Source organism: Peromyscus californicus, unplaced genomic scaffold, assembly GCF_007827085.1.
Source record: "Peromyscus californicus insignis strain IS unplaced genomic scaffold, ASM782708v3 Scaffold_3__1_contigs__length_106647218, whole genome shotgun sequence".
NCBI classification, from domain to species: Eukaryota; Metazoa; Chordata; class Mammalia; order Rodentia; family Cricetidae; genus Peromyscus; species Peromyscus californicus.
In genome coordinates, this window is record NW_026294551.1 from 24,970,127 (window position 1) to 24,991,372 (window position 21,246).

The window sequence follows — 21,246 nt, forward strand, 5'->3', positions numbered from 1 at the left end:
CTGGGTAGTTGAATAGTAAAATCACTTAGTGCATTTCTTTGGCACCAGTGACATTCACTAAGCCACTTTCAATTATGATTCAGCTTCTCAAGTATTGATAATAAAGAAAAGATGAGTTCATTGACTTGGTAACATGAAAATTTACCCGAAGATGTTTTTAATAGTTTATTTTGAGACAGAGTCTCAATATGTAGCTCTGGCTGACCCAGAACTGGTGGTGATCCTCCTGACTCTGCTTCCTCAGTGCTGGGATAACAGGCACACAATGTGACGTCCTGTAACATCCAAAGACACCTCTCTTAAGAGTTTAGCTCTCATTCATTCATCCTTGTTAGTTGGTAAATTCAGATAGCACTGAGAAACGGGGATGGCAAGATGGATTAGTGAGTAAAGGCATCTGCCCCCGAGCCTGATGAGCTGAGGTCACTCTCCAGAGCCAGAGTGGGAAGGAAGGACTTAAGAGCTGTCCCTTGATTGCCACTCATTTGCTGTGGCACATCTTCACTTACACACATACACATAAAATAAATAAATAAATAAATAATTTTGTTTAAAGTCAAAAAACAAACCCATCTTTTTGAAAAAATCTCAGCCAGATGTGGTGAGTCACACCTGTAATGACTGCACTTTGAAGGCTGAGGAAAACGATGGCCAGTTCCAATTCCAGGTCCAGTCTGGGCTCTATGGAATGACCCTGTCTCAACAACAGCAATAATGAAAGTCTCATTCAAGAGAAAGCAATAAGTGCATGGCTCCCTATCCTTGCAGAAGTCGTATTCTGGTGCCACAGTCAACAATAGGCTCAATATCCAGCCAAGGCTACAGAGAGAAACCCCGTGTGTTAGGCGTGTTTGTGTGTGTGTGTGTGTGTGTGTGTGTGTGTGTGTGTGTGTGTGTGTGTTCAATGTTTTTTTTTGATGGCACTGGGGATTGAGCTTAGGAGTTCAGCATGCCATGTGAGTTTTCTACCACTAAGCTATATACAGAATGGAGACATTTGATGGACATTTCAGGCAGATGTTGAAAGCATAGGCCACCAATGCATCAGGCTATTTTTTTAAAGGATTTATTTACTTTTTTTTTTTTTGGTTTTTCAAAACAGGGTTTCTCTGTGTAGTTTTGGTGCCTGTCCTGGATCTCGATATGTAGACTAGGCTGGCCTCGAACTCACAGAGATCCACCTGCCTCTGCCTCCCGAGTTCTGGGATTAAAGGCGTGCACCACCACTGCCCAGCCTTATTTACTTTTTTTTATTTCACATGTATTGGTGCTTTGCCTGCATGAGGATGTCGGATATCTCAGAACAGGAGTTACAGATAGCTGTGATCTGCCATGGGGGTGCTGGGAATTGAACTCTAGAAGAGTAGCTGGTGCCCTTAACCACTGAGCCATCTCTCCAGCCCTGTGTGTGTATTTCTAACACAGGAGTTGGCAAACCTACCTAGAGATCCCCTGTACTTAGTGTTTCCCATCCCACCACTGCAGCTGTTTTCTGCAGAAAGGAATGGGCAAGCTCTTCAGCTGAGAGAAGAAAGAGGCAAGAGCATGGGGCGGGGGGTTCAAGACGGGAGAAACCGTGGGGTGGTCATTTTGGAAAGGAAAAAGGTGAACATACTTGGGCAGAGGTGTAGGAATGCTAGACAAAACCTTTTAGAGGTGGATGGAGTGGCACGTGCTTTTTCTCGATAACACTCAGCTGCTGGCTGCAATCATGGAGCAATCCTATCATTGAAGTTACTCAGCTTGTAGGTTGGCAAGGAAATACATCCTAAGGCTCACAGTGAATCAGGCAGTGTGCCAAGCAAGGACTTTGGAGAACACAAAGAACGCAAAGTGATCCCTGCACTCAAGAAGCAAACAGTTCGCCTGGACTTAGGGTGGGTGAGACGGCTCAGCAGGTAAAGGTACTTACCACCAAACCCCATGATTTGAGTTCAATCCCTGAGAGCCACACAGTGTAAGGAAAGGATCAGTTCCCGCAAGTTGTACACACACACACACACACACACACACACACACACACACACACACATACACACACACACACTTTAAGTGAAATTTAAAATATTGAACAAGATATGTGTTCCAAGTAAGAAGCACTCCAAAATCAAAATGCAGAGAGAATATCTAAGACGGCTCTTTGATGACGAAATCCAAGACTTTGTGCTGGGAGTTGAACCCAGAGCTTTGGGACATGCTTGGCCACTGCTCTAGTAGACTTTTACCCAGATAAGTGTAGTCTTCACCCCAATCAAGGAATCGTCTCTTTGCAACAGAGACCATTATAGAAAATACCACCAATCAACATGCAGAGTTGTGGAGCCCAGTCCTAATGGGCACATCTACAAAACACTCCTCAGAACGCTCAGGGAACTCTGCAGAAGAGGAGACCGAAAGACTGTTAAGAGCCAGAGGATCGGGGAATTTGCTGTGAGACTGTGTCTCCTAGTAACATCAGAAGCTCCACACATAAAGTCTCACCAACATGGCTGTCCAAATGTGAGCTGGACAAGGATGACATCAATGAATATGCCAAACTGGACAGGGAAACCCCACAAGGCCTTGGCCCTACACAAAGAGTGACAGGCAATTGAGTAAAACCAGAAGCAGGAGAGGTGGGTCTCCCCAGGGACAGCACATCCACTGGTTGTCCAGTTCCAAATGGTAAGCCTGAAAACATGTATCCAAACAACACTGCATGGATGAAACAAACATGTTATATTTAGAAATAAATGTAGCCAGGAGGTGATGGTACAAGCCTTTAATCCCAGCACTCGGGAGGCAGAGGCAGGTGGATCTCTGTGAGTTTGAGGTCAGCCTGGTCTACAGAGCTAGTTCCAGGACAGCCAAAGCTACAGAGAGAAACCCTGTCTGGGGAAAAAAACAAAAAAACATTAATGATTGTGGACAGCTGGAATGTCTTGGGCTATCTTACCCTCTAAGTAGAGGATTATCTCTAATTGCAGGTGTCTATGAATGACCTAACATCCTTGTGACTATTAGGTAAATCCTTATGGAATGTAGCAACAGACCCCACCAGTTAAAGGCTGCCATCAGAAAACATTCCAGGACTATTCCAAGAGGCTTCCCACTTTGATGTAACTTGCCTACCTGCTGTTTTCACCAATTCCTTTTAAAAGTGTGTTAGGACCAGGCATGAAGGCACATGCCTGTAATCCCAGGACAACAAAAACACACACACACACACACACACACACACACACACACACACACACACACACACACATAAAGCCTTGATTTGTGGTTTTTCCTTGTTCTATTTCTGTAAAAACTTCGTAGAATTGTTATCATATTGAACACATTGAAACATGGCGTTTAGAATGAACTGAATCTGTGCTCCCAGGCCACAGTCACTTGTGTTTGGCTCCTGAATAAGCTCTTATTCCTTTTGAGGTGACAATGGTGTGAGGTTTTGTACAGTCCAATAATGGTGCTCAAAGAGGGGTCCCAAGGACAATGCAACCTTCCTTCCTTCCTTCCTCTCTTTCTCCTCTTCTTTCTTCTAATTTTTGTAAACAGTATCAGTAGTTAGCCCTTGGCTGGCCAGGTACTTGCTCTGTAGACCAGACTGGCCTAGAATATATAGAGAGCCACCTGCCTCTGCCTCAAGAGTGCTGGGATTAAAGGCGTGCGCCGCCGCCACCACTACCCGGCCATCAAGACAAGGTTTCTATCTATAACAGCTCTGTTTGTCCTAAAACTCACTCTATAGACCAGGCTGGCCTCGAAACCTTGCATCAAAAAACCAGAAAAGAAGTTTAAAAAAGAAAAAGTTCTCTCCAAAGAACTTCATCCAGATGAGAGAGGTGATTCATCTTCAAAATGCACTCAAATAAAAGTCTGGAAAGGATTTGACAAAACATTCAAGTCAAACTCAGAATAAAGCCACCAGGAAGAGGTAGCATGAAGCATCACAGAACTTCTTTATCCAGTTCACTGGTCATTCCATGCAAATGAGTTAGGAGAGGTCATCAAAGGTGATATATGATCCAGCACTCGGGATGCAGAGGCAGGCGGATCTCTGTGAGTTCCAGGCCAGCCTGGTCTACAAAGCGAGTTCCAGGAATGACACAAAGCTACACAGAGAAACCCTGTCTCGAAAAAACAAAAAAAAAATTTAAGAAGGTGATATGTGACAGTTGAACAAGTTGGCTCTATTGGATGGTTCTATATCAACTTGACACAAGCTAAGTCATCGGAAAGGAGGGAACCTCAATTAAGAAAACGCCTCCATCAGGTGGATCTCTGAAAGTTCGAGGCCAGCCTGATCTACAGTTAGTCCCAGGAAAATGCCTTTATAAGATCAAGCTGTAGGGAAGCCTGTAGGGCATTCTTAATTAGTGACTGATAGGGAGGGCCCAGCCCACTGTGGGTGGTTCTACCCCTGGGCTGGTGGGCCTGGGTTGTATGAGACAGCAGCCTGAGCAAGCCATAAAGAACAAGCCAGTAAGCTATACCCTTCATGGCTTCTATATCAGCTTCTGCCTCCAGTTCCTGCCAGATTTGATTGAGTTCCTGTCCTGGCTTCCTCCAGTGGTGAACAGTGATGTGGAAGGGCAAGCCAAATAAACCCTTTCCTCCCCAACTTGCTTTTGGTCATGTTGTTTCGTCCCAGCAATAGTAACTCTAAAAATAGTGGCTAACACATTTAATCCCAGCCCTCGGGGTAGTCGCAAGTAGATCCCTGTGAGTTCGAGGCCAGCCGTCCTAGTTTATACGAACAGAGTTACACAGAGAGACTCTGTCTCAAAAAAAATGTGGCATTTGGCCAAATCTCTCGCAATACTATTGTTCCTGATACAGACAGTGAAGAAGGAGAAGGGGGAGAAGGTATTGATGAAGGGGTGAGAGTAAAGGTGAAAAAGAGGGGGAGGAGGGGGAGGAGGAAGGAGACAACGGCCCAATGACTAATACAAAGGAATACTGGTGGATTCCAGCCTCCATTTTAGGTTTTTCTTTTTCTTAAATTTTCTCTAGTCTATCACTCTTGTGCTCAGTTCCTGAGGTCTCTCTTCCCAACATGATTGTCCTCAACTTATTGCGGAGAAAATATCTTGGGCAATATCTTGTTCCAGGCCAGCCAGGGATACACAGTGAGACTCTATCTCAAAAGAAAAAAGAAAAAAAGAAAAGAAAAAGAAAAAAATTAAGAGTAAAAGCTGAGCATGGTGGCACAGGAAGCTGAATCAGGAGGATCGTAAGTTCCAGTCCTGCCGGGCAGCGGTGGCACACACCTTTGATCCCAGCACTCGGGAGGCAGAGCCAGGGGGATCTCTGTCTACAGAGTGAGATCCAGGACAGGCTCCAAAACTACACAGAGAAACCCTGTCTGAAAAAACAAAACAAAACAAAAAAAGCTCAAGTCCTGCCTGAGTCACAGAGTGACTTTAAGGCTATATGAGCAGCTTACAGGGCAAATCATGAAAGACCCTGTCTTTAAAAAAAACAAAACAAAACATGTATTTATATTTATTTTATGTAGTGCTCTTTCTGCACGTATGCCTTTATGCCAGAAGAGGGCATCAGATTTCATTACAGATGATGGTGAGCCACCATGTGGGTGCTGGGAATTGAATTCAGGACCTCTGGAAGAGCAGTCAGTGTTCCTAACCCCTGAGCCATCTCTCCAGCCCTGACCCTATCTTTTTTGTTTGTTTGTTTGTTTTGTTTTTCAAGGCAGTTTCTCTGTGCAGCTCTGGCTATCCTGAAACTCTCTGTGGACCAGGCAAGAGATCCACCTGCCTCTGCTTCCTGAATGCTGAGATTAAAGACGTGCACCACCACTCCGGGCTCCAAGACCCTGTCCTTGATGGGTAGTGGAAAACAGGATACAGTATACAAATATAAGGTGTGAAACTGAAGGGTATAACCAGGAACCCTGGGTCATTTGGTGTTGCTGGAATGTGAAGTATAAGAGACAAGATGGCAGGAGATGAGGTCAATTGGGGACAAGCAATTGTGGGAAAGATTGCAATGCTGTGGTAAGGAAGTGTGGTGGTTTGAATGAGAATGTCCTCATTGGCTTTTATATTTGAATGCTTGGTTCCTAGTTGGTGGAACTCTTTTGGGAAGGAGTAGGAGGTGTGGCCTTTTTGGAGAAGTCTGTCACTAGGGGTGGACTGGATATTTCAAAAGCTCATGCCAGGCCTAGTCTCTTGTTCTCTACCTTCAACTTGGGGTCAGATGGAAGCTCTCAGTTACTTCAGGTTCTCATGCCTGCCTGGTGCCATGCTCCCTACATTGGTAGCCATGGATTTACCCTCTGACTGGGAAGCAAGCCCCTACTTAAATGCTTTATTTTATAAGTTGCCTTGGTCATGGTGTCTCTTTACAGCAATAGACAGTAACTAAGACAGAACCTTAGACTTTATTCTACGAGAACCAGAGGGGCTAGCACAGAGTTGCAAGCAATGGGAGACTGAGGTTAGACCACTTAGAAGCTGCTGCAGTAGTGCTGAATCAAAGGCCTGCCTTGGGAAGCCTGGCACAAAGTTCAGGAAGAGTTAACAGTCCTTGGTGATTAAATCTGGCTGCGTGGGAAAGAGAAAAAATAATGTATCACTTTTTCTAGTTGTCACACTGGTGGTAGCCCTACCCCAAAGGACTGTTCCTAACATCAGGGAGACAGACACAGAGTCCTCCCATAGTCTCTGTGTTGGTTGATGGCAATGCCATCTTCCCAATGTCCAGACGGGCCTTAGGCACGTCTCGGCTCTTTTCTTTCCCATTCCACTTATTTTGGTTTCATCTCCAAAATTAATCTAGAATCTCACTTCATCACATCAGTTCTCCTGCTGTCACTCAAATCCAAATCAAGCACTTCTTTCGTGAAGAGTGGCTCTGCAGCAATCTTCCTCTGACCAGACATTCATAGTTAGATTGTGCTCCCATGTTGGCTTGAAATCAGGCCACAGTTTCCCATTTCTCTCAGTAAATACCACATCTCTACAGCAGGGAGCAAAGCTCTCCATGACCCATTTCCATTATTCTTTTCATATTTTTCCACCTTTTTAATTTGATTTTTATGTATACGAGTGTTTGCCTGCATGTGGATATGGACACTACATACTTGCCAGATGCCCACAGAGCCAAAAGAGAGTGTTAGAGCCATGGGAACTAGAGTCACAGATGGTTGTAAACTGCTGTGTGTGTACTGGGGACAGAACCAGGTCCTCTGCCAAAGGAGCAAATGCTCTTAACCACTGAGTGACCTCTCTAGCTCGCCCCTTCTTTTCTTTTCTTTTCTTTTTTTTTGGTGTGTGTGTGTGTGTGTGTGTGTGTGTGTGTGTGTGTGTGTGTGTGTGTGTGTGTGTGTATGTGTGTGTGTGGTGTTTTGTTTTGAGACAGGAAATTGCAGAATGGCACAAGCTGACTTCAAACACCCAGCAATCCTCTGTCCACTGCCTCCCAAGTCCTGAGACTTCAGACATTCCACCATTCTGGACTTATACTTTCTAAAATCATTTATCATTATTTTCTTTCGTTCCTTCGTGCTCCTGCTGCTCATCCTTCCTTGCCTCTCTCAGTGACACCCAGCTTCCTTGCTAGTCACAAGTTTTAGGCAAGTTCCTGTCTAGGGCTTGTAAGTGACCTTTGACTGTTGGATACTTTAAACTTTATCATTGTTGCTTATGAATAAATAATGTGTGTGGGCACATGTGCCATGCTGTGTGTGGGTTCAGAGGAAAACTTTATGGAGTTGGTTCTCTCCTTCCACCTTTACCTGGGTTCTGTGGATCAAACTCAGTGGTCTGGCTTACATGGCAAGCACCTTTACTCATGGATAGATCTTTCTGGCCATGATTTTACATACACCACACACACACACACACACACACACACACACACACACACACGCACATGCACCCACAAATAGAAACTAAAAAGAAATTTCCCACCTTTTTTCAGTGTTGGGGACAAGACCTAGAATCTTGTTAGGCATGTGTTCCACCACTGAGATACACCTCCAGCCCTTTTCCTACTTTACAGTTTCAGACAGGGTCTTTCTACATTGCTCAAGGTGGCCTTGAACTTGGGATCCTCCTGCCTAACTTCTGAATATGTGGGATTACAAGTCTGCACCATCAGGCATTAATATTTCCACTGTAATCTACCTCTTCACTTTCCAGACCCGTCACTTTTCTTTCTTCATAATGATTTGTCCCACTTAATGCACTACTGCAATTTTCAAAACTAGTTCTGTTCTTCAGTATCTAATATCTGGCTCTAACCTCTACTCTGGCAGATGGTAAAATCCATAAAGGCAAGAACAATTCTATTTTGTTCCTTCATGTAATCTGATGTATGACTCAGACAGAATCTGGCCTAAAGTAAGCATTCAACACATATTTGAATGAATGTGTCAACAGAAGGAAAGAGGCCAGGAAAATGGGGAGAGGTTGAGGCAGTGAAAAGGGACGATTAATACTAATAAATTAAAATATGCTCATTTTGATTATACTATAAATATATATATATAAATTATACTATACTTAAACTTTATTTAGGAACTTTGCACAATCGTTCACTGATAGCTGTATAGGGTAATTTTGAGAGTAATAAAGATGAGATACTGACTGGTTGACTGACTTCAGCTGTGTGCACTGTCATTAAGGAGTAGCCGAGCCGGGCGGTGGTGGCACACGCCTTTAATCCCAGCACTCGGGAGGCAGAGGCAGGCAGATCTCTGTTAGTTCGAGGCCAGCCTGGTCTACAGAGAGAGATTCAGGACAGGCACCAAAACTACACAGAGAAACCCTGTTTCGAAAAAAAGAAAAAGTATTGGGCTCGCCGGTGGTGGAGCACGCCTTTAATCCCAGCACTCGGGAGGCAGAGGCAGGGGAGTACGAATCTCTGATCTCTGAGTTCGAAGACCAGCCTGGTCTACAGAGCGAGTTCCTGGACAGCCAGGACTACACAGAGAAACCCTGTTTAGAAAAACCGGGCAAAAAAGAAAATATTCTTTCTTCACTTTGAAAAAAATAAAATTAAAGCAACAGAATGTAATGGTACCAAACACACAGATGGGAGTGACCTGTAGCGTCCCACAGGCATTCATTGTTCCAGAACTTAATGAAACCATTCTGAGCTCGCTCTTCCCCGATGTCTATCTGTTCTTTGGGAACCCTTACCGAACAATTCATTTTTACTTATGTATTTATTTGTTCTGAAAAGGATCTCACTGGGTAGCTCAAGACTGACGTCGAAATTACGGAAATCCTCCTGCCTCAGCTACTGGAAAGCTGGGATTCCCAGAGAGTACCACCACGCCCGGTGCACGCATTATTTTTGAATTCCTGGTATCCAGAGAAGAGCTTGGCAACGAAGCTCAAAAGAAGCTGTTGAGCAAATTAATAAAGACAAAAACCAATGTGTCTATGTCTCCAATTACTTCCGCGGCCGTTGGGAAGAGAACCAAATTCATTTGCGCCTACATCATTAAACCACCATTTACAACTCCCGGACGTTGCAGAGGCCTAGGCTTTCTACGTCATACAGCTGCGCCACGAGGGACGAGGCGGGGGTCCGGGATCCGGTCACGTGGCTGGCTGGGCGGGGCTTCCCGTTCATATCCCAGTGTCCCTTGTACTGACTTCCTTTCTGACTCTTTCCGGGCGTTCAAGATGTCGAAGCGAGGTGAGAGTTTGGGCTTGGGGATCCGCTGGCATCCGCCGCGCTGGGCGGCCGCTCGGGTCTGTGGCGACGGCTCCGGGCGGCGGCGGTGCTTTGCAGTTCTCGGGCCGGAGAGGGAGTGGATGGGCGCCGCGGAGGCCTCGGGAAAGCCCTGGAGGAGGAGGGTGGCGGAGTTGGGGCGCCGAGCTGGCAGGAGGGGAGCGTGGGGCTGGACGGAGCCCGTGAGATCGCCCCGCGCACGGCTGCGCAGTGGGGTGCTAGCCGGCCTGCCTTTGCAGAATCGATAGCTAAAAGTTGAGGCTGGAGTCGTCCAAACCTCCTTAACCTCGACAGGAGGATGGTAATATGGGGGACAGCCAGGTCCTGTGACAACTGGCCGCCCACAGGGAGACGCTAGTCTTTGCAAAGTTTATGCCATTTTAGTGTGGGACTGTGAGGGGCACTGGGAATCCTGGACACAGTGGTTACTTTTTCTGGTTTCTTTCCCTCCCCGCAGGACGTGGTGGGTCCTCCGGAGCGAAATTCCGGATTTCCCTGGGTCTTCCGGTAGGAGCTGTGATCAACTGTGCTGACAATACAGGTGAGGCTCTTGGCCGTGCCCGCCGCGATCCCCCTTTTAAAAGCACTCAGTGGGCCGTTTGCTGGTGACCCACTGAGCCGTCAAGAAGGGGCAGAGTGAAAACACCACTTTTGGGTGAAGTGGCAACTTGTGTTGTTTACTTCAATCGGTGTTGTGACAAGATACATCTGAAAGATTGCTTGGCTGTCCAGTGAGTGTGAAGGGGCTTGGGAAGTATAAGAAATCGCTTTTGTTTTGTTTCTTTGGCTTTTTGAGGTTGAGATACTTGGCTGCGTGGCTCGGGCTGACCCTAAGCGGGCAATACCGCCGCCGTCTCCTGCAAATATTATTTTTCTTTGCACCTGTTTTATTTTTAACTTTTCTTTTCTCGTTTTGGTAGGAGCCAAAAATTTGTATATCATCTCTGTGAAGGGAATCAAGGGACGACTGAACAGACTTCCTGCTGCTGGTGTGGGCGACATGGTGATGGCCACAGTTAAGAAAGGCAAACCAGAACTAAGAAAAAAGGGTGAGTAGACCATGGTGGATAGTTGAAGTTCCCCAAATATTGGGGAAGGGAATTTTTTTTTTTTTTAATCTTATTTTGGTGGCTGCCAAAACCTCCACATGACTTCTGTTCATTTGAGACGCTGTTGATCGGTTGTACTGCTCCTTCAGTTTTTGGTGCTCCCAGACAACTTTTGACTTTGTAACCTGTATTGGACTTTGGGGCATGAGCCACAGGCCTGACTGTTTTGGCTTATGGAATATCTTGTCGTTTTCCTAAATATTCTTCTGTAAGCCCAGGTCTCTGCTGTTTAATCTGTGGCTCACTTGGCAAAGTTCATCAGACAGTAATAGACCACCTGGTTTTGTGAGGAAAGGTCTCTGGTTCCTGGTATGGTAATCCTGAATGGGTGTGTTTGATGTGTGGCTTATTGTTTGAACAGCTGGAAGCAAGCACAGCTATAAAGGTGTCTTGTCACCACAGATGAGCATGTTTCCTTTTGTGATAGCCATAAACGGAGTAAAGCACAACCCCAAAAAGTGTTCCCATCAGGTATATGGATGAATTAAAAGGGACAAGCCTCAACCTCCCTGGCTGGCTATGGAACTCTTTCACTGCAGGGTTTCAATGTAGACCTGCCTGGCCTTGAACTCAGATCCACACACCTCAGTTTCCAAGGTGCTGGGTTTAAAAGCACTGTTGTATTTTTTCCCCCCCCAGGGACGTTTCTAGCAGTCCCTTGGCATGGCACAAATGGGGTGGGGGGGGTGCTGCTGTGCTATAGCAACACTTTGCAGTCAGCCTCCACAAACCCCAGTGTTTAGTTAGAAATCTTTGTGTGCTGAGCAATGATGGTGTCACACCCCTTTAGTCCAAGCACTCCATGAGGCAGAGGCAGGTGAATCTCTGTGTTTGAGGCCAGCCTGGTCTGCAGAGCAAGTTCCAGGACAGCCAGGGGTACACAGATGTCCGGTCTCAAAAAAACTGGGGAAAGCCAGGCTGTGGTGGCACACATCTTTAATCCCAGCACTTGGGGAGGCAGAGCCAGGTGGATCTCTGCGAGTTCCAGGACAGGCTGCAAAGCTACACAGAGACTGATGGGGGCGGGGAGGAGCTAGCTTTGTCCCCCAAAGCCTCTTCTCAGAACACTTCCAAGCTCTGGTTGGTGCCTCAGGAAGCTGTCAGAGGAGAGGAGAGCATGTGACCCTCACTGTGGGGAGGGTCACAGCTGGCTGTGCTGTGCTGTTGTCTCTACCCCTGGTGGGGACATCCTTGGTTTCTGCCATCATAGTTGGGAATCTCCAATTGAGACTTAGTATTAGTTACTTATTTTTTCCTGCTCTGTATCTTTAACGGGAGTCAGAATCTTTAACGGGAGTCTTCAGGAATTCAGTCTTAATATTGTGCATAAAGATAGTGCTTCAACTTGAATATGCAGAAGAGAGGGCTTTTAAACAGGTAGCTTTAAAAATTGAGCTTAGTTCTAATTCTACAATAGAAGTGGAAGCCAGGCTAGGTGGTTGTTAGACTATGAAGAGATGGTGGTGGTTCTTGTTGAAGTGTCTTGTCTGACATCGGTAAGGTCCCAAAGGGATCTAGTCTTGTTTTTTCCAAGTGGAACTACCTCATCAATAGGCAAAAGTAACAGAATGGATTGCGTATTATATTTGTGCATCACTGAATACCGATGAGGGATCTTTCTCCACTAAAGGAACACAAAGTCTAAAGAAAACATTTCCTGTCCTTAGTAAGGTAGAGTGTACTGGGCATTAATTGGGCAGTTCAGGGGGTAATATACTTCAAACACACACCAGTAATGGGTTCTCTTTAGATGTGTTGGACAGCAAACAAGGAACTATGTAGAAACTGACACGTAAAAATATATTTTTATTTGGTGTAGTTAATATTTGTAGGTCAAAATGTGTGTGCGTTGTAGGGGAAGCCCTCTAAGGTTATCGTTGTGAAGGCCACATTCTTCATTAGAGTGCTAGGTTACAGGCATGTACTAACTACATCACTCTTGCATACAAGGCAAATTCTGTCAACTGAGCTCTTGGGCTGACTTCTGATCCTCTGGTCCTAGCTTGCTAGATAAGAGGGAAAGGCGTAGCAGACAGTGTTTTAAGTTTGTATTTTGGAATTGTTCTGGAAAGGAATGTATATATCTATTTCTGAACAAAAATGATGGCTGCTTAAGGGGTGATGTTTGCATTGATTCTTGTCCTCACAGCTAGGTGATGGAAACCTAATGCTGAGTGGACATTCTGTGGTATAGCTGCTTGCCTTTATGCTTGTTCTCGGGCTTTGCCAGCTGATAACTGCTGCCCTGTTTTTCCTCCTTAGTCCATCCAGCGGTGGTAATTCGACAACGAAAGTCGTATCGAAGAAAAGATGGGGTGTTTCTTTATTTTGAAGACAATGCAGGAGTCATAGTAAACAATAAAGGCGAGATGAAAGGTACGAATCAGTTCAAGCTATCTTGTGTGTCTCAGGCTGGGTGACTGCTCTGGGAGCATGAACTGTCTGGCCCTCTGTCTGACCTGTCTTCCTTTTCTGTGCAGGTTCTGCTATCACAGGTCCAGTCGCAAAGGAATGTGCAGACTTGTGGCCCAGGATTGCATCCAATGCAGGCAGCATTGCATGATTCTCTGGTGTATTTGTAAAATATTCATTAAAAAGGCTTTGCTCCAAGAATTTGTTTTCTTGACACACCTTCACCAATATCAGCAAGGATTATCTTTAGGGCCTGGAGAGATGGATCAGCTATAAAGAACACAGGCTGTTCTTTCAGAGGACACAGGTTCAAGTCTCAGCACCCACATGGTAGCTGTAGCTTCAATTGAGAGAAAAAAAAAAAGCCAACGTCCTCTTTCAAGCCCCTCTGGCACCAGGTACACACTTGGTGTGCAGATAAACGTTAAGTGGAAACACTGCTACATTCTGCCTGATGACAAATGACCCAATGTAGGTACGCTTCAACACAAGCAGCCTTTGAAACAAGGTGAAAGTTTAGTGCTTATGTACTTTAACTCTACTAACACCCTGCCAGGGATGTGTACTGCTGTTTTGTCTTGGGTGTTGGGTCCCCTAGAACTGGAGTCACAGTTGTGAGCTGTCATGTGGGTGCTTTTTAAGGACTGGAAAAGCGATATCCACAGAAAGATAACAGGTATAAAAAGCAGTCTTCTTTTATCCCTGAACGGTGGTTTCCACCTATAATACCAGCAGGCAGGCATAGCCAAGTTAGACTTTTTTTTTTTTCCTCCCTTCAAGGCAGGGTTTAACAGTCCAGGATATCCCAGAACTCACTTTGTAGACTAGGTTAGCTTTAAGCTCACTGAGATCCTCCTGCTCGTGCCTCCCAAGTGCTGGGATTAAAGGCTGCCACCTGGCTCAAAAAAAATAAATTTGAGGGCCGGGCAGTGGTGGCGCACGCCTTTAATCCCAGCACTCGGGAGGCAGAGCCAGGCGGATCTCTGTGAGTTCGAGGCCAGCCTGGGCTACCAAGTGAGTTCCAGGAAAAGGCACAAAGCTACACAGAGAAACCCTGTCTCGAAAAACCAAAAAAAAAAAAAAAAAATAAAAAAAAAAATTTGAGGCAAAATTTTGGTAGGTGTATCCTTACTTGGAATGCCTCAAACTCATAAGTGATTCTCCTGCTTTTCTTTAGGTCTATTGGTGCTGGATTGTATATTTGCACCATCTGTACAGTGCCCTCAGGTAGTCAGAATCTCTAGAATTTGAGTTACAGATTATGTTTGTTCCTGTGTGGTTGCTGGGAACTGAACCCAGGTCCTCTGGAAGGGGAGGCAGTACTCTTAAACGCTGAGCCACCTCTCCAGCCCCAACTAGAAGCTATATTCCATCCACTACCTCACTGGTGCTGGCACTAGGTCTACATGCCTACACCTGGCAAACCTTTTTCTTGAATGTTGGAAGATCAGGCATTTATACAGCAGTGAACAGAAAGCCTTAGCTGTGTTTTGTGTCTGTAATCCAGGAGAGGCAAAAGTACGTTTTGAGGCCATCCTGGGTAATTTAGCAAAGTGAAAGGCTGAAAGTATCCAGTAGTAGAGGGCTTGCCTGGCTGAGAACACAGTTTCAATCCCCAGGAATACCCAAAAGTATTGCCAACCTGCTTCACCCCAAATGCCATACAGGGTTGGAGTGATGAGCAAAGGCACATGTATGTGGGGGTGCTTTGGTACATAAAGCGTTTGTATTAGGGTTTTGTTACTGTTGTGGGTGGTGAACTGGGGAAATGGAAGCATGAGCAAAGAGTCACTTTTTTCTTTCTGTCTGGAAGACAAGAATTGGTTCCAGGTGGCACATACTTGTAATCCTAGTACTTAGGGGCTATCAAAAAATTAGGCTAGCCTGGGCTATCTAAGAATTAGAAAAGTGGGATGAAAGGAACGACTCTGAGGGTCCTGAACAGAGGGTTGGGAAAAATGAATTCTGGTTTTTGGTGAATTGGGGTTAGGGAAGGGGACAATCGGCAGTACCTACCCAGGCTGACCTCAATCTGTAGTTGAGGTTGGCCTTGAATACCTTCCAAATGCTAGGATTACAAGTGAGCCCCACCAACCGTGGTTTAGGGAAATCCTTCTAAACCCTTAGCTGCTTACACTGAAGGCGAGGAGGGGTCTAAAATTCGCTGAATTATAAATCTAGATGCCAGCTTTGCAGCAGAACTCAGCCAAGAAACTGAATCTAATAAAGCCTAGGAGCAGGGGCTGGGGATGTTAAAACCACACTGCTTTGCAGGGGGACTAAGTTCCGTTACCTGTTTTTGGTTTGGTTTGGTTTTTTGAGACAGGGTTTCTCTGTAGCCCTGGCTGGCCTGGAACCTCTTCATAGACAAGGCTGGTCTTGAACTCACAGAGATGCACCTGCCACTGCCTCTGCCTCCCTAGAGTTGGGATTAAAGGCGCGTGCCACCACCGCCTGGTCGGTTACCACTCTTAGCTCCCGGTCAGGCGCACCTAAACTCATATGCATAAGAAATGTTAAAACATTTATCTATGCCGGGCAGTGATGACTGCACGCCTTTAATCCCGGCACTTGGGAGGCAGAGCCAGGCGGATCTCTGAGTTCGAGGCCAGCCTGGTCTACAGAGCAAGATCCAGGACAGGCACCAAAACACCAGAGAAACCCTGTCTCGAAAAAAACCAACAAAACAAAACAAACAAACAAAAAACAAGTTTTTGTATATAAAGTGTGAGCGCAGAAAACTGGGCATGTAGTATAGTTTGATAGAGTGCTTATTTAGTACGCATGCGCTTGAAGCCCTGGGTTAAATCCCAACACCACAATAAGATGGGCGTGGTGAACCTGAAATGTAGAACAATAAGGTTTGTGTCTCGGGAGAAACTTGACCTACGTAACAATGTAACAATGCTCCTTGAAGTCCCCAACTGTGCTCTTCACCAGAAAGCCTTCAGAGGCTGTGGGGGCTGGGATGCCTCACTGCTGTGTGTGTCCTCTGCGACTCGAAAAGAGCTTTGTTTTGGATGGGGTGGCCGTGAGCACAATGGCTCAGGCCTACGGCCTCACGAGGCCCAAGCTGTGGTCCGCAATTCCACCTTACAATCCACAACTTGACTACCACAGTCGTCGGTACTTCCGAAGCCACGTGGTTCCGCCCATTTTGCGGAAAACTGATCAGGTAGGTTTGGGAGTATCCCGGAGGACCCCGAGATTCTGGCAGCCAGCCCTTGGTGCTTGACTTTGGTGGCCCAGGACTTTGAGGTCTTGCCCTCCCTAATTCTGGGCCTCGCCCTGCAGAGGGCTGGGCACCACAGAGGCCAGCACCCTGCGGCTGTGTTGGTGAATTGGGGAGTGGAGGAGTGCGGTGACTGAGGAGTGGAGGTGCTGAGCTCACGAGGTCCTTTCCACTCAGAACCCCATCTACAGTCTCATTTCTTGCTTTTGCAGGAGGGAGACTAGGGCGGAGAGCCGGCCTCTCCCGACAAATAGGTTTCCTTGTCTTTGTGACATCACTGGAGGTGGGGGGCGCTTTTAGCGTGACCTTACTGCAGGTCCTCAAAACCTGAAGAAACTCCCATAGAGCTCGGTGAACCACACCAAGGGGATTGTCTGGACCTGGCAACTCGGTCCTATGCTGTCACAGTCGCAGGGTTAAGGATGGCTCGGGACACCTGTGAGCCCAAGGGAAGGGAGCCCCACTTCTGCAGACATCCCTCTGCAGTAGTACTTGCCCAGGACTGTAGATCTTTAGGCTGTTAACTGGCAGTGCCGTTTTCTCCCAACACCTAATTTTCTTTCTTTCTTTTTTTTGTTTGTTTTTTGTTTATTTAGGTTATATAGTCTCTCTGTCTCCTGGGCTGTCCTTGAAGTCTTAAGCACAATGATCTTCCTTCCAGTAACTGGGAGTGGGGTTGAGGATGTAGTTTAGGAGTACAATACTTGCCTCACATGTATGAGGTCCTGGGTGGAATGTATCCTATTCACCACCCCCATACAAAATAAAACCAGTGGCTGGGCATGCAGGACTACAGTCCCACATCACCTGTCATGCCTCCCAACACTTTTACCTTAAGTATCTGTTGATTTCAGTGGTAGGAAGGCAAAAAGGACCGACCAGGTTGCACTTTTATAACAAGAGCCAGAGGTATATGTGTCTAAGAATGCCAGTTTTTTTTTTTTTTTAAGATTTATTTATTTATTATATATACAGTGTTCTGCATGTATGCCTGCATGACAGAAGAGGGCAGCAGATCTCATTACAGATGGTTGTGAGCCACCATGTGGTTGCTGGGAATTGAACTCAGGACCTCTGGAAGAGCAGCCTGTGCTCTTAACCTCTGAGCCATCTCTCCAGCCCCAGAATGTCAGTATTTTTATTTTTTTGTTTCTTTGTTTTGGAGCCACAGTCTGGCTGTGTAGCCCAGGCTGGTCTCCAACTTGAAATCCTTTTCCCTCTGCTTCCTGAGTGCTAGGACTACAGGCCCAAGTCACTTGACCTGATTTATGTATTTATTTATTTTTTTTACTTATTTATTTATTTTGGTTTTTCAAGATAGGGTTTCTCTGTGTAGCCCTACCTGTCCTAGAACTTGCTCTATAAACCAAGCTGGACTCAGATTCAAAGATCCACCTGCCTCTGCCTCCCAAGTGCTGAAATTATAGGTGTGCACCACCACTTTCCAGCTTACTTTGTTTTTTTTTTTTTTTGTTTTGTTTTTTTTGAGATAGGGTCTCACTATGTGACCCTGGCTGGCCTGAAATTGGCTATGTAGACCAGGCTGGCTTGGAACTCACAGAGATCCACTGGTCTCTGCCTCCCAACTGCTAGGATTAAAGATGTGCCACTAAGTCCAGTTTCACACATACATATTCACACACACAAACACACACACACACAAGTTTTGCCCACACATATGTCTGTACATCACTTGTGTGCCTGGTGCTCTTGGAGGAAAGAAGAGGGTGTCAGATCCCCTGCACTGGAGTTACAGACAGTTGTGAGCCTTCATGTGGGTACTGGGAATTGAACTGGGTGTTCTAGAGGCGCTTCCAGAACTCTTAACCACTGAGTCATCTCTCCAGTTCTGGCTCCAATCTCCCCGCCTTTCTTCTGAGGCAGAGCTTCATCTTTAACTCATTCTCCAGCTCAGGTCGCCTTCAAACTTGGGTTCCTCCTGTTTCCTCCTAAGCGTCAGAGTGTAAGCATGTGCTACCATACTCAAGCTTTTAAAGTGTTTCCTTTTTTGGTTGGTTTGTTTCTTGTGATGGTCTCACACTTAGTAGCCCAGGCTGGCCTGGAACTCACTGTGTAGTCAAGCCTGGCTTCAGACTTGAAACTTCCCAAGAGCTGCCAAGTTACAGCATGCCCATGCCAAGCTCTGGTTTTGTCTTGTTATTGTTTATCATCAAAATTACATCTGTGCTGGGTATTTTTATTTTAATAAAGAAAGTCAGGTGATGGTGGCACACATTTTTAATCCCAGCACTCGGGAGGCAGAGGCAGGGAGGGGTCTCTCTGAGTTCAAGACCAGCCTGGTCTACAGAGCGAGTTCTGGAACAGGTTCAAAAGTGACAGAGAAACCCTCTCTGGGTGGGGGGGAGTGAGAAACAAGATATTTGAGCTGGATGAGTAGCACGTGTACTTGGGAGAGGTTAGGGTGAAGACAGGAGGGTCAGGAAGTCAAGGTCAACCTCAGCTAAACAGGTTTAAGGCTTCCCCTGAGCTATGTGAGCCTCTTGTCTTGAGAAAAATAACCAACAACATGTAACAAAACAGTAACAAAATGTGTATTTAGCCTTTACTATGGCAGGCCTTTTATCTGAACTAAGTCATGGACATCTCATGGCAGCTTTCCAGTTGGTTGCTAATGAGGAAACGTGAGGGCCGAGAAGCTCTGTAATTGGCCCCTAGTCACATAGCTTGCCAGTAACAGAGCTCGGATCAGGATCCACACTGTCCAGCCACAGAACCCCACCAGCCACACTGCCTCTGCAGGTCATTAGTGTATTTAATCTGCCCCCCAGTTTCTTCTGGCTCTACTTCTTCCTCTTCCCCAAAGCAGCCCCAGGAAGTTTGCACCCCACTCTCCGAGGCACCCCAACTGACAGCCTTCTCTCCTTCATTTTCAGGATCATGGAGGTACAGGAAGGGATGGCTGGATAGTGGATTATTACCACATTTTTGGTCAAGGACAGAGATATCTGAACAGGAGAAACTGGGCAGGGGCAGGCAAGTGCCATCTCACTGTCGATCCTCATGTGATCCCACCATGGAAAAACAGTGTGTACCCCAGAGCTTAGAGAGGCAGGGCTCCAGAGAGGCCTGGCTGGGAAGAGAGGGTCAAGGACTTATCCTCCCGGCTTTTCTTCCCAAACAGAGCAAATAGTGTTTGGGGCACCTAATATTCAGTTCTTGAACACCTACCATATGTCAGGTACCCCTCAGCCTCATTTTATCCCATGGTACAATTCATTGTGCCGTGCATGATTTTAAACTGGTCTGCAAGGAAGGGCTGAGATGGAGCTGCAGTTTCCCCCATCCAGTCTAGAGCCTGTTGTTCTGTGTGTGTGTGTGTGTGTGTGTGTGTGTGTGTGTGTGTGTGTGCGCACGCGCGCGTTCCTGCCTGTGTGTCACCCACCCACACACACACTCTGCTTCCCTGAGCATGATCAGTTTAGCAGCCGTGGGAAAAGGAAGATTCACTTTTTCTGACGGGGACAACCTTCTTCCCATCCAACTCCACCTTTGGGCACAAGATTACCGTGAAGTTTTTTGCATCACATGATCGAATTGATCTTATCTATTTTCTCCAGATGGGAGAGAGGCAAGGGTTGACATCCTCACATCTTCTGGGAGCCAAGTCCGGACCCAGCACATACCAGTCACAGCCCTCTTGTAAACTCACCTGGGGCAGGGTTTATTTCTAGGACATCTCTGTTTCTGGGGCCTCATGTTGTTGGTTTCTTTCAAGGGGCCCAGGGCCTCTGAGGAGGAAGCATCCAGCTGTGGGGGTAGGGGTGCTGTGACTCACTGGGCTTAAGTTGGGAAGGCAAGAGGATACTGTCTGCAGGCTCAGCCACTCTCCTCTTTCCCAAGGGCATTCCCTCCAGCAGGTCAGTGGACATGATTACTACAATGCCAATCCGAAGAAGATAATTACGGGCTTGAACGGTCGATTTGGCTACCGCCGGAACACTCCAGCCCTCCGTCAGCGCCCATCAGTGTTCGGAGAAGTCACCCCATTCCCTATTTTCTGAAGACATTGCTTCACAGGCCTTGACATGAATCTCCAAGCGGACCTTTAGATGAACTGTCGATGCTATTCTATATTTTTAAAAGTTACATTTGTAAAAACGAAAACGGAAACAAAAACAAAAGTTAGATTTGTGTGTCCAGGTGTGCTCTTTCTTCTCTGGGGTGGGAGGAGGGAACACGTTGGTTTCTGTACACTCAGCTTCACCTTTGGAAGGGAGAAGATTGATTGATAAATCAAGGGAGCCTCTGTTTCCTTCTAGGCTGGGGTGGTGAGATGGGGCTGTATTTGTCTGTCCTCCCTTGGCAGGGCCAGGGATTAAACCCGTGGTCTAGTGCATGGGAACACCAGGGCTCTGCCACTGAGCTACCTCTCTAGCTAGCACTAGGTACTACAAGCTTGGCCCTCAACAAAACTTCTCCAGGTACCAGTAAGCTGGCCACTGTTCCCATCAAGAACAAGGAAGGGAGCTGGGTGTGACAACCTGAGTTAGATCCCCAGCATCCACAAGGTAGAAAAAGCATACTGATTGCCACAAACTGTCCTCTGACTGCCACATGCGCTCTGTGGCATGTATATGCCCATATGCATACATACGCTCAAACACAATTAAAATGTCATTTAAAAGAGACAAAAAGAAAACAAACGCAAATAAACAAAGGCAAAAATACAGGAGGAATAGGCACTGGGGTCCTAGCTAGGTGCAGTGACACACACTTGTAATCCCAGTATTTAGGAGCTGGAAATGGGACGATCTGTACAAGTACAAAGTCAGCCTGGTG

At 46.3% G+C, this 21,246-nt stretch overlaps 2 protein-coding genes and 1 non-coding gene across 3 annotated transcripts; all 3 read left to right on the top strand.

Moving 5' to 3' along the window:
- The first annotated feature begins 9,608 nt into the window (after positions 1 to 9,608).
- On the top strand, positions 9,609 to 13,401 carry Rpl23 (ribosomal protein L23). The gene is made up of 5 exons (XM_052756527.1): positions 9,609 to 9,657; positions 10,151 to 10,234; positions 10,614 to 10,742; positions 13,065 to 13,178; positions 13,283 to 13,401. The coding sequence occupies exons 1-5, from the start codon at positions 9,645 to 9,647 to the stop codon at positions 13,363 to 13,365; spliced, it is 423 nt and encodes a 140-aa protein (XP_052612487.1). The 5' UTR covers positions 9,609 to 9,644; the 3' UTR covers positions 13,366 to 13,401.
- On the top strand, positions 10,265 to 10,396 carry LOC128123560 (small nucleolar RNA SNORA21). Its single transcript, XR_008222735.1, has one exon. It is a non-coding gene; the product is annotated as a small nucleolar RNA SNORA21 (small nucleolar RNA).
- Positions 13,402 to 15,483: 2,082 nt separating the features above from the next.
- On the top strand, positions 15,484 to 20,685 carry CUNH17orf98 (chromosome unknown C17orf98 homolog). The gene is made up of 2 exons (XM_052757476.1): positions 15,484 to 16,389; positions 19,341 to 20,685. The coding sequence occupies exons 1-2, from the start codon at positions 16,183 to 16,185 to the stop codon at positions 19,509 to 19,511; spliced, it is 378 nt and encodes a 125-aa protein (XP_052613436.1). The 5' UTR covers positions 15,484 to 16,182; the 3' UTR covers positions 19,512 to 20,685.
- The last annotated feature ends 561 nt before the right edge of the window (positions 20,686 to 21,246 follow it).

Excerpts from the sequence above, each read along its gene's own strand:
- CUNH17orf98 (XM_052757476.1), top strand. The coding sequence starts at position 16,183 with ATGCCTCACTGCTGTGTGTGTCCTCTGCGACTCGAAAAGAGCTTTGTT. Across the intron at positions 16,390-19,340 it reads TTTTGCGGAAAACTGATCAG|GATCATGGAGGTACAGGAAG; the intron begins GTAGGTTTGGGA and ends CTTCATTTTCAG.
- Rpl23 (XM_052756527.1), top strand. Across the intron at positions 10,743-13,064 it reads ACCAGAACTAAGAAAAAAGG|TCCATCCAGCGGTGGTAATT; the intron begins GTGAGTAGACCA and ends TTTCCTCCTTAG. Across the intron at positions 13,179-13,282 it reads CAATAAAGGCGAGATGAAAG|GTTCTGCTATCACAGGTCCA; the intron begins GTACGAATCAGT and ends TTTTCTGTGCAG.